The 16,446-nt window shown below is 36.1% G+C and overlaps 1 protein-coding gene across 1 annotated transcript; it reads right to left on the reverse strand.

Moving 5' to 3' along the window:
• Positions 1 to 430: 430 nt before the first annotated feature.
• On the reverse strand, positions 431 to 15,178 carry ttc14 (tetratricopeptide repeat domain 14). Its single transcript, XM_058761143.1, has 12 exons — positions 14,634 to 15,178; positions 13,288 to 13,406; positions 12,873 to 13,072; positions 8,910 to 8,994; positions 8,688 to 8,817; positions 8,453 to 8,608; positions 8,300 to 8,371; positions 6,947 to 7,066; positions 6,731 to 6,853; positions 4,813 to 4,930; positions 3,583 to 3,689; positions 431 to 1,472 (listed from the first exon to the last, which is right to left on the reverse strand). The coding sequence occupies exons 1-12, from the start codon at positions 14,765 to 14,767 to the stop codon at positions 743 to 745; spliced, it is 2,094 nt and encodes a 697-aa protein (XP_058617126.1). The 5' UTR covers positions 14,768 to 15,178; the 3' UTR covers positions 431 to 742.
• Positions 15,179 to 16,446: the final 1,268 nt, after the last annotated feature.

The following is a 16,446-nucleotide window of genomic DNA, read 5'->3' on the forward strand; positions in this document are numbered from 1 at the left end:
TCATCATGAAGATTTCTTAAATTGGTAATCATTTGACAGATTTTGTCCATTTCAGATCTCACTGTATTTGCAAAGTATACTGCAAAAAAAAAACAAAAAAAAAAACAAGCATGGATTTGAATAAATCCGATTATTCTTCTCTCGCTCTCTTTTTGTTATTTAAATAATATTGTCTCAAGATTTTAATAATTCATTATAATGTCAAAAAGAGCATTAAAATGAACCTTAAGTTGACACTACGAAGTTAACGGTCAAATGCAACTTGATATTCCTCGAAGTCTGCATTACATTTTAGTGTGCAAAGTCCTAAAACTTTAATGTGACTTAGCTGATGACTGGCTTTCTAAACCCTTGCTGGAAGACCACTTTGCATACCATAGGAAATTTAAAAAACTGTTTCAACATCCAAGAGTAAACACTACACGGTAGCAATTTTTTGACCATTACATTCGTTTATTCGAACACTGATATTATACTGAATGCAATTTATAATACTGAGGCATCATTTCCATCACATTTTGGCCACTGCTCAGTCTTGTAGAAGTTTTTAAAGGCAGACTGCTTCCCCCCCAAAAGCAAAAAAAAAATAAATCTAACATGAAATGATTAAAATAAACATTTCTGATCAACTTTTCGTAAACTATCAATTATTTCAATTACTATACTGGAGAGTTAAACCTGCTAGTTCCAGTATTGAAAGCACAACAAGTGTTACTCCTGAGAGCCCTAAAGAGTAACTACTTTATTTTTTCAGCTTCTTTTCCTTCTCAAATTCAGCGATTCGACTGAAAATGTCCAACAAATTGGAAGGGATTTCTTTTTTCTGGGATCCACCAGATTTCCTGCCATCATTTTGATCACGACTACTTCTCTCTCCTCTATCCATCTTCTCATTCCCGCCTCTTTCTGATTCACTATGTTTTCTGCCTTGCGCAGAAAATTCCTTAGAGTACCGATCAGATTTTTGGGAATATTCGGACTGGGTTGAGGAGGATGAATCCCTCCTGTTTCTGGCACATTCAGAGGTGCTCTGAGTCCTGTGTCGATCTCGAACCTCGCCGTTCACATCGGGACGTCCCAGTCTAGATGCTTCAGACTGGGCTCCATGTTTGAGGTTCTCCAGACTTCTTTCAATTGCATCATCTAACCTACCTCTGCCATCTTCACATCGGCTTTTTTCCCAAGACTGTTCTCCTTCGCTGATGAGTTTGCTTATGGATTGCTTCTGGTCAATGTAGGAAGCAAAGGTGTTAGCAGGAGCGGGAAACCACTCTTTGTCGTCTTCTGCCGTTTTATCGCTACAAGACGACACTCTCCGCTTGTGTTTCTTACTGCCGTGAGACGAGCGGCGGCGTTTGCGTTTCCGTTTCTTCGACTTTTTACGACTGGTTGAAGAAGAGTCGTCACTTGAAGTTGAGGACGTATCGGAGGATGTAGAGGAAGAGGTCGACCGCTTCCTTTTCTTCTTCATTCTACATGGAAGCAAACATCACGCTGAAACTTGCAGGACATTGAGAGCGCCCATCGGAAAATGGGGCGTCAGCAATGATTATAACCATAAAAATAGAAGAGTTCTTACCTTTTTTGATGGAAGAAATACTTAAAAGATTTCAATGGTCACATACACAATGCAAAGTTTTGGCAGTGGCAAACCATTTTTAAATCAGGGCTAGGCGATATAGTTTAACTCTTTCCCTGCCATTGTAAGAATTTTCCGGCTTTCCTCGTTTTCACAACTATATGGTAGGAGGCGCTATTACACATCTTCTGAAAGAGTACTGAATCTAGATACGGTGAAGCAGCAGCAGAAATAAGTGATCGTATGCAAGCAGATCCATATGAAAACAACGCGATCAAACATTAAAGGGATCATATGACGATGCTAAAAATAAAATTATTTGGTGTAATGCAATGTGTTTACATAGTTTAAGATTCAAAAAACATTTTCCACATACCGTACAATATTGTTGCTCCTCTATGACTTTCTGAAACACGGTGTTTTTTTTTTTTTTACAAAGCTCATCGTTCTGAAAAATGCGGTGTGCTCTGATTGGCCAGCAATCCAGTGCGATGTGATTGGCTGAACAACTCAAGCGTGTGACGGAAATGTTATGCCCCTTACCATATTTGGAAACACACAGCGTCTCCACGACAAGGTGGCGGCAGCAACAATACTACAGTGAGAATAAAAGTTGTGCCTTTTTTCTTTGCTTAAACATTTGGGAGGTTTTATGCAAATCTCCCAACACAGTGACATAGATTTGTGGGGGCGTGTTTAAATGATGCATTTTAGGAGGGGGACGTGGACAAGTCATAACTTTTAGAAAGAATATCTCTTTGGTTTTGAGACTTTAGTCTTTGCAACTTTACGGATCTTATCTATGCACAAACAGCTTGTAACACTCCAAAGACAAAGGGAAACTTGAAATCGCATCATATGACCCCTTTAAACAGCATATAAAATCAAAACTACCTAACATTGCCAAATGAAATGTTAATCCAGGAAGTGGTTTAGGACTGTGAAGCTTTGGGGGTGTTGATGGAAGCGATCTACTCCATCTGTTGCCAGCTGTTTACCTTCACAGACGTAACTGACTGTTTATAACTTGTGTGTTTTTAATATAAACTTCTGTGTATTTGACAGTTTAAGCGCAATAAGACATGAAAGAGAACTTAGTTTAGTACTCGCATGTCGTGTGACAGCCGTTTTCTGTGCGTTTGCTTCGGATGAGTGCGCTAAGAAAACCGAATATCAGAAGTTTAAACTGATATTGCTTTAAAACACATGATTTCAGCACAATAGACATGATAAACAAAACCAAACAGATGTTTTTAGCAGACTATCTGAGATAGCAGCCGTAAAGGCACAGTCCTATTCTGGAAAAAGGGCGGGGAGCAGCAGCTCATTTGCATTTAGAGAGACATGCAAGAAAACAGCGTGTTTCCGCTTCCACTCAGAAATAGGCATTTTCAAAATGATATAATAAATGATCTGTGGGTTATTTTGAGCTGAAACTTCACAGACACTTTCTGGGGACACCCGAGACATCTTATAAAAAGGGGCATAATAGGTGCCCTTTAACAGTATATCACCAGAATAATCATGGTGAATATATTGTGAATATTCAGTATATTGCCCAGCCCTAATTTAAATGTTGGACTGAATGACCTAAATTATCACTTAACGGGATTATAGGAGTCAGTATAACTATATAGATTTAATGTAAATTCAGTTGTTAAGGCCTGTTCACACCAAGAATGATAACTACAACATCCTGTTTATTATAAACAAACTGCTGTTATGTCACCTGTCGTTTTAAATGCTCAAGCTCTTTAAAATGAGATGGATTCTGATTGGCTCTCAATGTTTATATCATTTATCAGCTCAAAAAAAAGTGATTCCAAAAATATCATTCCTCTATACTTATAATCCTTGGTGTGTATCAGGCCTTTACTACCTGATTTCTGTAAATAAATGGACTGTGTGTACAGACCAACTGTATTTAGACGCAGTGTGTATGTGACCAAATATGTGCTTAACAGGAATAAAAACGTGAATGAACATGGTGGTGTTGACGTTACCTTTTCTCTTCTTTTAGGATCTTACGCAATTTCTCTGCACTCGTCTCCACAGTCTTAGTGTTTTCCTGCTCTTTTGCAGCTTCCTGCTCTTTCAATTTAAGCGATTTCTTTAAAGCAGTTCATTGACAGGGTAAAATTGGAACAATTTTCAGGAAATTAATCAAGCATGCATGCGTGCAGGCATCCAGCACGAGCAATTTCGCACAAGTGCCGTTTTCACACCCCCAGGCGTCAGGATGTTAAGCAAAGACAAAATGCGAGAAAACATTTTATATTTAGCAATGATCGTGAGATGCAGTTACCGTCGTACCAAGAACAGAATACAAACCAAAGGTGGTGGGGTTTTATTTCCATATGGGGCATTTGTCAACCCAGTGCAATCAGAGTTAAAGGTCCCATCAGTCAGGTTTCACAGGTCCAAGATCAGATAGACACATAAATGACAAAAATACTTCATCAGTACTCCAATACTCGACAGTTAAAATGAACGTCTTGAAAAATGCAGTGTATCAGTGTACCAAAAATGAATATTTGCTAAAATGTGCTCACCCTCAGGCCATCTAAGATGGAGATGATTTTGTTTCTTCATCAGATTTGGAGAATTGTAGCATTACATCACTTGCTCACCAATGGATGCTCTGCAGTGAATGGGTGCCGTCAGAATGAGAGTCCAAACAGATGATAAAAACATCACAATAATCCACAAGTAATCCACACCACTCCAGTCCATCAATTAACATCTTGTGAAGAGATGTGTGCTTGATCAGTGCATTTTTCTCTCCCGATTCAGATTAAATTACTTTTTCAATGGAGGAAGTGTTATTATGGATTATTTGGCCTTAATGATGGATTTGTTTCTTACAAACACGCAGCTTTTGGCTTCACAAGATTTTAACTGATGGACTGGAGTGGTGTGGGTTTCTTGTGGATTATTGTGATGTTTTTTAATCAGCTGTTTGGACTCTCATTCTGACGGCACCCATTGAAAATCCATTGGTGAGCAAGTGATGCAATGCTACATTTCTCCAAAGCTGATGAAGAAACAAACTCATCTACATCTCGGATAGCCCAAGGGTGAGTAAACCTTCAGAAAAGTTCAATTTTTGGGTGAACTATTCCTTAAACACAAGACTGTATCCGTGTACCTGTAACACTGAAAGCTAATATTCTGAGAATATTTGCAGTGGTGGCCAACCATGCATTCATGACAGGCAGGTTTATCCAGCTCACCTGGATATGTATCTGAAGTTTCTCCAGAGCTTCTGCTGCCTCTTGAAACGTGTTATCTAATACGATAGCTCTTTTGTAGAGACCCTCAGCAGTCACCAACTTTTCTTCCTCTTCGAGTCTATGCAAAAAAAAAAAAAATGTTATGCCTCAAAATTAAGAGTTTAAGGCATACCAAAACTATTACAAAATCCAGTGCTCAAAGAATGCTAAAAATGCTGTACAACAGCGAGTCTTCCTTTCTACAATGTCTATATTGATATTTGACAACTTGGACCTTTATTGTGATGTGTGCCAAGGTGTTCTTGAAAATTGATCGGATATTGCTGTTGTTAGGGCATTGCTACATGGCTGGTATGGTGTTTTGGTAGCTGCTCAAGCATTACAATTGGTTATTTATAGGTGATTTCTAGGGTGTTTCAGATGATTGCACAAGTCTTGCACTTGAATAGCGAGGTTTAATTATAACAAACTGAATGAGTGAGCATCTCTGGTATTTCTAGAAGTAAACAGTAAAAACAAAACAAACATGGCACACATACGGGAACATTCTGAATAGATGCATTTCATCTTTTGTTTGGAATAAAACCTTAACCGGAATAATCATCTTATTTATAATGCGCATGTAAATGTCAGGTGACAGACAGGAATTCCTACAGGTGATTCACAGATGGAGCTGCCTCTTTAAATTCTTTCTTCTGACGTCATAATGAAGAACATGAATATAAGGTCCTGTCTGGCGGCAGATATGAGGACTATAAACTGACAGTGCTGACAAACATAGTAGTGCGTCTTACAGTAAACAAACTTAGTCATGTCTTAAAGGGACAGTTAAGTGTAACAGCAAATCTACTGTTAATTTATTCACCCTCAGGCCATCCAAGACGTAGGGGACTTTTTTTTCTCTTTATTAGAAGAGGAAAGAATATTTGTAGCTGAAACTGTGGTCCTCAGTGATTCATATAATGCAAGTCAGCGGCTACACGTTTTTAAGAACTAAAAAAAGTATATCAGGGATCACAAAATTAATACCTGTGGCTCTTGACGATATATTGAGGTCTTAGGAAGCAAAACAATAGGTCTGTGCAATAAAGTGATGGGCAAGTAATGTAATCGGTATACAACCAAACAGTGGTATGCGCCAAATCGTGGGACTGCAGGACCCGCGCTACATTTTTCTGGCCGCCCTTTCCCACCCGTAGTTAAAGTAAAACCACCCACTCTCGCGAGATTTGCATTGGGTCCCGCGGGATCCCAATCCCAATGCAGCCCTCTACACCCAATAATGATGTAAAAAGTGGATGTTTTACATGTCTAAAGCATATAAAGTGAATCAACTACTTCACAAAAAAAAAATCAATTCAAAAGAATGATTAATTCGGGAAACAGACATAACTCCAGACTGTTTTGCCTGAGGCTCTGGATTACAGGTAATAATGTTGTAAATAATGTTCAGTTTCTTGCACAGATCGATTGTTTCGCTTCATAAGACCTCGATATATCGTCAGGAGTTCTGGGTATTTATGTTGTGTCCTTTGATTTGCTTTTTTTATTCTCAAAAACGGGCAGCCGCTAACTTGAATTTCACAAATCATCCAAGGACCACGGTTTCAGCTAAAAATATACTACTACTATACTGCCCTACTGAAGAAAAAGTCACCTACATCTTGGATGGCCTGAGAGCGAGTAAATCAACAGCAAATTTTAATTTAAGTATATTTAAAAAGGTAGGTCACACAAAAACTGATCATTTAGTCTGGCAATGTAAATGTAGCTTAAATCATGGTAAAAATCGCTGTAATGCATAACTCCTCAAAAGCTTTTTTTGTGTATTTTTTCTGTTATTTTTTGGCACACGTAAGTATTAAACTAATCTCCAGTGAAGAACTAGAAGTAGAAACACTATTTCTCGATGACGTACTGTCCTCCTCTTTCCACTAGTGTCTGGCAGAGGTATTTTTTGGCGTTTCTGTGCGTGGGACAGTTCTCCAAGGCCAGTTCAAAGTCCTCAATAGCTTTCATTAAGCTTCCTTTGGTTGCATATCTACAATAAAATAAAACAGACTCAGTAATTATTTAACAAAGTAGAACAAGCAAATATTACTCTTCACATGAACATGGTTTTATTGTGACTTACAGAGCTCCACGTGCTACAAGAGCTTCCACGTTGTTTGTGTCGATCTCTAAGGCCTTGTTGTACTCATTCATTGCTTCTACATGACGGCCCGATTTGAAACGCTCAACGCCAACTTTAACACTGTAACGATAAGAAGAAATGACACAGTCGCTACTAACTTAGTGTTGGGGGCAACGCATTACAAGTAATGTAAGTTACGTAATCAGATTACTTTTTTTTTTTAAGTAACTAGTAAAGTAACGCTGTTTTGGCTTTTTATTCAGGCCGCAGAAGCATGGTACTGGGTTTGCATTTCGTTATGCACTTCATTCCACAATGCGTTTTTTCTTTGCTCTTATTTATTTGATTAGATAATTGATCAACAAAACATTGATTAAAATTTAGTAAAGAATTGTCTGACCCACTCCATGTATTACCACGCCCTTTATGACGTTTACTAATTATACAATTTTCTTTCATAATTAACAAATTAAACAAACAAAACACAAACAAATAATATTTAAACATAAATATAAAACAAAAAAACATTTTCTTAATTGGCTTCAACAAACGCATTACTAAATTTACAAGAAAATATCTGAGCAACTTTTTCAAATATGTAACGTCGCAAGTTACTTTGTTTTCCCATTAATTCACTGATAGCACACCTGTCCTTCAGCCTACGGCTTATTAATTTCATTTTTGGTGTGAAAGGGCCCTTACAGTTGCCAAAAATATAACTTTTGGAGTTTTTGTTATTAAAAAACGAATAAGCAAGCCCAGGTAATAAAAAGTAACAAAAAAGTAATGAAATGCATTACTTTCCGTAACTAAGTAACACAATTGTTTTTTTTGTTTGTTTTTTAAATGGAGTAATGCAATATTGTTATGCATTACTTTTAAAAACAACTTTCTCCAAACACTGTAGCTAATAATAGCACTAGTTTATGATGGTTTGTATTTTAGAGTTATTTAGTATATATTTAGCAGAATATGTATTAAACAAATTAGAGCGTCCACAAAAAAAAAAAAAAAAGGAACAACCTTTTAAAAATGTGTGTAAACGTACACCTTGTACTCATGTTTGTTTCAGTTTTTTACAGCACTTTCAAGAAACTTTAAATGTAATAAAAAAAAAAAGTTGTGGTGTCAACCATAAAGTAAAACGTAATATATTTTCCTTATAGCTTAAAAACTTGAGTGTACATCTCTTAACCGTTCAAATTATTAAAATTGTTATTTAAATATTTATCCTCCTGACAATTTAGACTTTATGCAATTTAGAAATAACATAACATTAAAAAGATTAATGTTTTTTAAATAATAAAAAGATGTTAATTTCATGGAATATGAGGAAAAATCAGGTAAACAAACCATTTCAAGGCCCAGGATACAGACTGTTTCTTCCGAATAGCTGTTGCAAAATCATCTTCTTTGAAGTGTTTACTGTGTATATACAAAAAAAAAAGTTTAACCAAGTAAACACCAAGAAAACAGCGAATGACAAAAGGCAAAGACAGCGTGTACCTCTGCAAGCCCCTCATTAGTGAAGGTGTTTGTGTGTCACTTATACCCAGCTTTCCCAGGAGGTAGTCCACATTTAAAGGGTTGGACAAACCAAGAGATCTCTCCAAAAGCTTCTCATACGTCTCGCTGCTGTCTGCGGCCACCTTTTCACCCCGGCTGAAAGAGTGGAGGAAACACTCAACAACAGGAAGCCTGAGACAAACGGGTCCATATTCATTTTACTGTTTTTACGTACGTATAATGAAGAGGAAGATCTTCTTTGCTTATGACACCCAGCTTAACTTTATCCAAGTGAGGAGGCAGTGAGGATGAAAACAGTGATAATGTCAGCTTCTCGTGGTAGCGGTCAATGTCCTTCACCCCAGCTGCGGCATAAAATACCACTTTATCAAATCTAATCATTTTATTATTAATACACAGACATTCACTTCTAAAAAGAGCCAAAAAAGTATCATACCTTGAATCAAATCCCCAATTTGGTAATAAGACAAAGGATCATCGTGAATTCCAGTTGAAGGTACATCTCTTAATGGACAGAGGGCCTTTTAATAGACAACATTTATTTTTAGAATCACATTTGACTGACAAGCTGCAACTGAATGAAAAGTATTTAAAAAATGTAGTTTAACATTTCTAGAAAAAAAAAAAAAAAAAAATAGAACTAAGTACTTAACACTGTTAACCAAGTTTCAGTTGAATGGCTCAAGTTATTAAAAAAAGTTTTAAAATGCACTTCAAGGTCAAATGCATTTTTAAAAATATCATATACTATTGATGAATGAATGAAGAAATGAACAAATAAAATAAATAAAACAATACATATTTATAAATATAATAATTATACAGGTAAAAGATGAAAGGGGTTTTCAAGCAACCAAACAATAAAAGTGTAATATAGCTTTAATTAGTCTTTTGTGCATTAATATGTGCCCTGTTTTTTTGTTTATTTTGTTCCTGAGCAAACAATAATGACTGTCATACATTTTTACCAATAATTTCATTAAGTGTAATAGTTCATATAACAATAAATCTTTTAAGGTATATTTAGATCAAGAATCATTAGCAGACACTGAAATACTCTATTTAAGGATCACAGTGCTGTTTTTAATCATTTAAAATATAATAAAATTTAGTATGATCACTTATTATTTTATAAGTAAAGGTCAAAATAAGTGTGCCGTTTCATTTTAAAATAAATATCTGTTACACTGAATCATGATAGAACATTATTTCTATAATATTTCTATATTTTGACATTCGCAACTTACTGAAAGACTTTCATTTTATATGCTTCCTGTTTATATAAAATCACTTCTGTAAATATAATTTGATGCACTCAACAAAATGGGATGTCGTTTTGACCCATATATATATATATATATGTGTGTGTGTGTGTGTGTGTGTGTGTGTGTGTGTGTGTGTGTGTGTGTGTATGCATGTATGTATATACACACACATATACATATATACACATACATATATATATATATATACACGCACACACATACATATACACACACACACACACACATACATACATATATATATATATATATATACACACACACACGTGTGTATGTATGTATATGTGTGTGTGTGTGTGTGTGTGTATGTGTGTGTGTAGGATATTCAAATTTTTATGATTAAAGCACGACTACAATGTCTTCCAACAATGTACAATTTGTCAATATGGTACCCGTCAAAATACAACTCCTACTGTCTGTTACACCAAAATCAACAGGAAAATGAAACCGTCGCTCACATCTTAAATGGATGTTGTTGTTATAAAGGACTGTATGTGTCCAGACACGATCGACTAGTTGATTTGATTGTAAAGGATTTGAAAATAATACATAAAGATAGTAAGATTTATCAGCATACTACTGTTGAACTGAACTGGTTCTATCACAACCCATCTGACAGAGACTATTTTAAAAACATTCCAAATACTCCTGACATTGTGATAGTAAACGAGGCTTTGAACACTGTATTTGTTATTGAAGTTGGCTGATGTTTTGACTTGTATTTTGAGACTTGTTATCTTTCTAAATTGTTGAAATATCAGCCATTGTTTGAAGCCATCCATCAACTTGACTATCAGTGTAAATTGATTATTCTAATATTTGGAAGTTTAGGTCATGTGCACAAGAATGTGATTAAAGGACTGCAGTTGGGTGGATTGCAAAAGAAGAAAGCAAAAAACTTTCTAAATTTTGTTCAGTTTCAGCCATTATAGGGAGTATGCAAATATGGAAACGAAGATGTTTTGTCCATCCTTGAGTGTTGATTGTATAAATATAAGGACTTGTGAATGTATGTTAGCCGAGTGAACCTGTCATCTTGCAAACTGACTTCCCAAAGTGTTTGGATTCCGTTTTTGTTGCTTGTCTTGTGAATCCAAATAAAAGAAGAATATGTATGCATGTATGCATGTATGTATGCATGTATATGTATGTACACATATATACAGTGAGGAAAATAAGTATTTGAACACCCTGCTATTTTGCAAGTTCTCCCACTTAGAAATCATGGAGGGGTCTGAAATTGTCATCGTAGGTGCATGTCCACTGTGAGAGACATAATCTAAAAAAAATCCAGAAATCACAATGTATGATTTTTAACTATTTATTTGTATGATACAGCTGCAAATAAGTATTTGAACACCTGAGAAAATCAATGTTAATATTTGGTACAGTAGCCTTTGTTTGCAATTACAGAGGTCAAACGTTTCCTGTAGTTTTTCACCAGGTTTGCACACACTGCAGGAGGGATTTTGGCTCACTCCTCCACACAGATCTTCTCTAGATCAGTCAGGTTTCTGGCTTTGAGCTCCCTCCAAAGATTCTCTATTGGGTTTAGGTCTGAGACTGGCTAGGCCACGCCAGAACCTTGATATGCTTCTTACAGAGCCACTCCTTGGTTATCCTGGCTGTGTGCTTCGGGTCATTGTCATGTTGGAAGACCCAGCCTCGACCCATCTTCAATGCTCTAACTGAGGGAAGGAGGTTGTTCCCCAAAATCTCGCAATACATGGCATACATCCTCTCCTTAATACAGTGCAGTCGCCCTGTCCCATGTGCAGAAAAACACCCCAAAGATGATGCTACCACCCCATGCTTCACAGTAGGGATGGTGTTCTTGGGATGGTACTCATCATTCTTCTTCCTCCAAACACGTTTAGTGGAATTATGACCAAAAGTTCTATTTTGGTCTCATCTGACCACATGACTTTCTCCCATGACTCCTCTGGATCATCCAAATGGTCACTGGCAAACTTAAGTCGGGCTGGACATGTGCTGGTTTAAGCAGGGGAACCTTCCGTGCCATGCATGATTTCAAACCATGACGCCTTAGTGTATTACCAACAGTAACCTTGGAAACGGTGGTCCCAGCTCTTTTCAGGTCATTGACCAGCTCCTCCCGTGTAGTTCTGGGCTGATTTCTCACCTTTCTTAGGATCATTGAGACCCCACGAGGTGAGATCTTGCATGGAGCCCCAGTCCGAGGGAGATTGACAGTCATGTTTAGCTTCTTCCATTTTCTAATGATTGCTCCAACAGTGGACCTTTTTCACCAAGCTGCTTGGCAATTTCCCGTAGCCCTTTCCAGCCTTGTGGAGGTGTACAATTTGTCTCTAGTGTCTTTGGACAGCTCTTTGGTCTTGGCCATGTTAGTAGTTGGATTCTTACTGATTGTATGGGGTGGACAGGTGTCTTTATGCAGCTAACGACCTCAAACAGGTGCATCTAATTTAGGATAATAAATGGAGTGGAGGTGGACATTTTAAAGGCAGACTAACAGGTCTTTGAGGGTCAGAATTCTAGCTGATAGACAGGTGTTCAAATACTTATTTGCAGCTGTATCATACAAATAAATAGTTAAAAAATCATACATTGTGATTTCTGGATTTTTTTTTAGATTATGTCTCTCACAGTGGACATGCACCTACGATGACAATTTCAGACCCTCCATGATTTCTAAGTGGGAGAACTTGCAAAATAGCAGGGTGTTCAAATACTTATTTTCCTCACTGTATATACACACACACACACATACACATAATATACACACATATATATTATGTGTGTGTGTGTATGTGTGTGTGTGTGTGTGTGTGTATGTGTGTGTGTGTGTGTGTGTATGTATGTATGTATGCATGTATGTGTATGTGTGTGTATGTATGCATGTATGTGTGTGTGTGTATGCATGTATATGTATGTATGTGTGTGTATGCATGCATGCATGTGTGTGTGTGTGTGTGTGTATGCATGTATGTATGTATATATATGTATGTATGTGTGTATGCATGTATGTATGTATATGTATGTATGTATGTATAAACACACACATATACACACACATACATATGTATATGGTGTAAAAATACATCCTTCAGAGAAAAAAACACCTAAAATCCAACCTTTATCTCCAGGTCCTCAATATCTCGTTCCAGTCCTCCAGCAGTGCAGAGAAGAGTTACAAATAAGCCGAAGTCTCGCACTGAATTGATCCTTCCGATAACCACGTCTCCACGCTCCACGTCCCTGTAGAAGAGCTCCCGTCTCTCCTCAAAACACACCTCCATGAACTGCTCCAGCGGAGGCATGATGGCGTACGCCTCTGAAACACACACTTTCATCGTTTAATCACCCACATGTCATTCCAACAGAACTAACTTTCTGACATCTCCGGATGTGAACATGGTATTCTTCAAGAAAAAATCAAAACTTTGTGATGGGTTTGGAGATACATGAGGATGCATACATCTTTTTGAGTGAACTATTGCTATAATAGAAATAAAATACTGAATTTCATTAGAAATTCAGACGATTAACCTCCAGTTTCCTCCTGCCATTCATCTGCTGGCACAGACGTCTTCCACGATGGAGCAAACAGAAGATCAGCTTTCCTTGCTATGAACTGCTCCAGAACAGGACTCACCTCTTCTACATCCCTGTTTCAAACCAATTAAATATTACTCTCTCTTTTTTCTTTGGCAATAAATTAGGAAAATGAATTACAAAATGCATGACTTTAAAAGGTTTTTGTAATATAGTACAGAAGTAGGGTCTATTGAAGCACAATATATATAATCTGAATTGTAAGATTAATATATATATATAGATTTTTTTTTTTATTCATTTATCTTACAACTCACTTTTTTTCTTGCAATTCTCAACCTTTAGATATAAACTGAGATTTGTGAGAAATGAACTCCCAATTCTGAGAAATGGTATGGAAAAGAGTAGCACAGACATTATTTTAAATATCTCAATTTTTGTTCCACAGAAGAAAGTCACACATGTTTGTAATGACATGCAGGTGAGTAATTAATAAAATGAGTTTAAAAAAGATGAACTATTCCTAAAGTAGATTTTATGGGCTATTAAAAATTTCTTCATTTATTTGATAAAAAATACTGTAGCCTAATATTGTGAAATGTTATTACAATACATTTATAGTATTTTAATAAAATATCACTTATGTTATTCAAAGCTGAATTTTCAGCATCATTACTCCATTCTTCAATGCATGATCCTTCAGAAATCACTCTAATATGCTGATTTATTATCAACGTTGGTGCTGCTTAATTTTGTTTTATTTTTATTTTATTTTATTTATTGAAACCTGTGCTACTTTTTTTGGGGTTCGCTGATAAACAAAAAGTTAAAAAGAACAACATTTATTCAAAATAGAGATGTTTTCTAACAACATCAATCTTTACCATCACCGTTTCTATCAATTTAACAAATCCTTGCTGGATAAAAACTAATTGCTTTCAAAAAAAAATAAAAATAAAAGTGCTTACCTCAAGCTTTTAAACGGTAGTGTATACGGTTACAAATGTTATATCTAAAATAAATGCTGTTCTGATTTAACTTTTTATTCATCAAAGAATCTTGAAAATAAAAGTATCACAGGTTTCCAACATTGCTAATAAATCAGCACTGCATAAAATGCATTAAATAAATAAAGCAACTTAATAAAGTATATTAAAACTGTGATCAAATAAATGCAGGCTTGATGACTATAAGTGACTTCTTGCAAAAATATAAAATAGAAATGCATCCAAACTTTTGACCTATATTTTTTCACCCCCCTCCATTTTTACATGTGAGCCTCTGCATGACACACGAAGGATAAAAAATAATCATGTAAGAGCTATAAAACTGTCTCTTACCTCTGACTAAGGGTTTTAGAGAGATCAGCAGCCACACATTTGAAGTCTGGGTTTTCACTTTGCTCACATTTTAACAGTAACAGCAGGTTTTCTCCATGATACGACACGGACTGTCTGAGTAAATCTCTCTCCATTATCAGCGTCTCAAACTCGGCATATTTACACTAAACGACCGCAGGAATATCCCCTCAACATTAGATAAAACAAGACTTATATTAACGGATCGACCAAGTAACTAACTGATCGCTTAACCGTTCAGATATGTGTGAGGACTCGAGAAGTTGTCTAGATTTGATCAGAAATAACTGCAAGCTGTAAACGTGTTCATGCCAAAACGCAAGACGTGGAAACCGGAAGCGAACCGGAAGAACGACTCGACTTTAACCATTTTTGGGCATCCTTTAAGATTATATTTGTACAATTCGTCGATGAAGCTTTAAACGCAGCTATTTAAAACGTGATTTGTTTCGCTTGAAGGGAAACATTGGCTAAACAAGAGCAGCACGAGAGGCTGTGGTTGAAAAACAAGTCAGTGATGAAAAACTAGCATCAGATCCAGTGGTTTTCAAAATAAAAGTGACACAAGAACCCTTCAAAATAAAAGATAGATAGATAGATAGATAGATAGATAGATAGATAGATAGATAGATAGATAGATAGATAGATAGCATTCGACTAGCATCCAGCTAGAATGTTTATACAATGAACATAAATAAGGTTGTTTGTGCTAACATTCTGCTAACGTTATTATAGACCAGGGGCCGTGTGTATAAAGCTGCTCAGAGTAAAAATTAGTCTTAAGTGTGTCAAAATTGTAGGAATGACATAATTTTACTCTTATTCCTAGACTTTATGATTCATAAAGGTTCCTAAGAGTAGGTCTGAGCTCCTAAATTATTTAAGAGAGCTGGAGAGGTCTCCTATAACTAGTTAGGAGTAACAAGATGGCAGCAAAGAGGAGGAGACAAACACTTTCCAACGAAGATATGACATACTGGAGTTATATGATGCTATGGAGTTGATAAAATGATACAAACTTGATTGTCAAGATCAAAAGGTTTTTTTTTTTTTGTAACTGACAAAGAAATGTAATAACCTCTTCCACTCAACAAGTCAATGCTCTAACTGCAGAAATGAATGTAGTAATTACATTTGGCTGGAAAACTGGAAAAATTCATTTCATTTAAACCATCAAAATACAAAGGACAAAAAAAAAAAAAACACTGACCAGTGTTGCCAACTGCTTTCAGTTGAAAGTAGCTAAAACTGGTCATGCACTTAATGTTGCTAGATGACTTCATAAAGGTGAGTTCACTGATCTATATTTATATTTATATCAAATATTAACTCGCCTTTATGAGGTCATGGAAGAGTCTCGTAATGTAGATAAGGTTTGTCCAAGAAATTGATTTTGTTGCTAGGCTTTTGAAAAAAAGTCTCTAAAGGGTTGAGAAAGTCCTTAAATCTAGTGACAAAATAACTAAATTGGCAACATTGGCACATTGACTACAAGATAAGTTATTAATATTTCATTGGTCGTCTTGTTTTTGCATGTGTTCATAATTTATTTGTATGACAGCATGGCCACAAATTATGACCACATGTTTCATTGCATTATTATCACAAATAAAACAACTGACTCTAAGCAACTATGCAATATGCTTACAAAATCTTGAACTTTGTTTTTTTTTTAATTAAAGGTGAAGATGCCAAATTTCCTAGGCCGGACATCACTTTTGGCCACTACTATACGGCAGTTTATTGACTTTCCAACTGACCGCAAAAACAAGACAGTTTTTTGAGGATTGTGGGC

The sequence above is a fragment of the Onychostoma macrolepis genome, chromosome 22, assembly GCF_012432095.1.
Source record: "Onychostoma macrolepis isolate SWU-2019 chromosome 22, ASM1243209v1, whole genome shotgun sequence".
NCBI classification, from domain to species: Eukaryota; Metazoa; Chordata; class Actinopteri; order Cypriniformes; family Cyprinidae; genus Onychostoma; species Onychostoma macrolepis.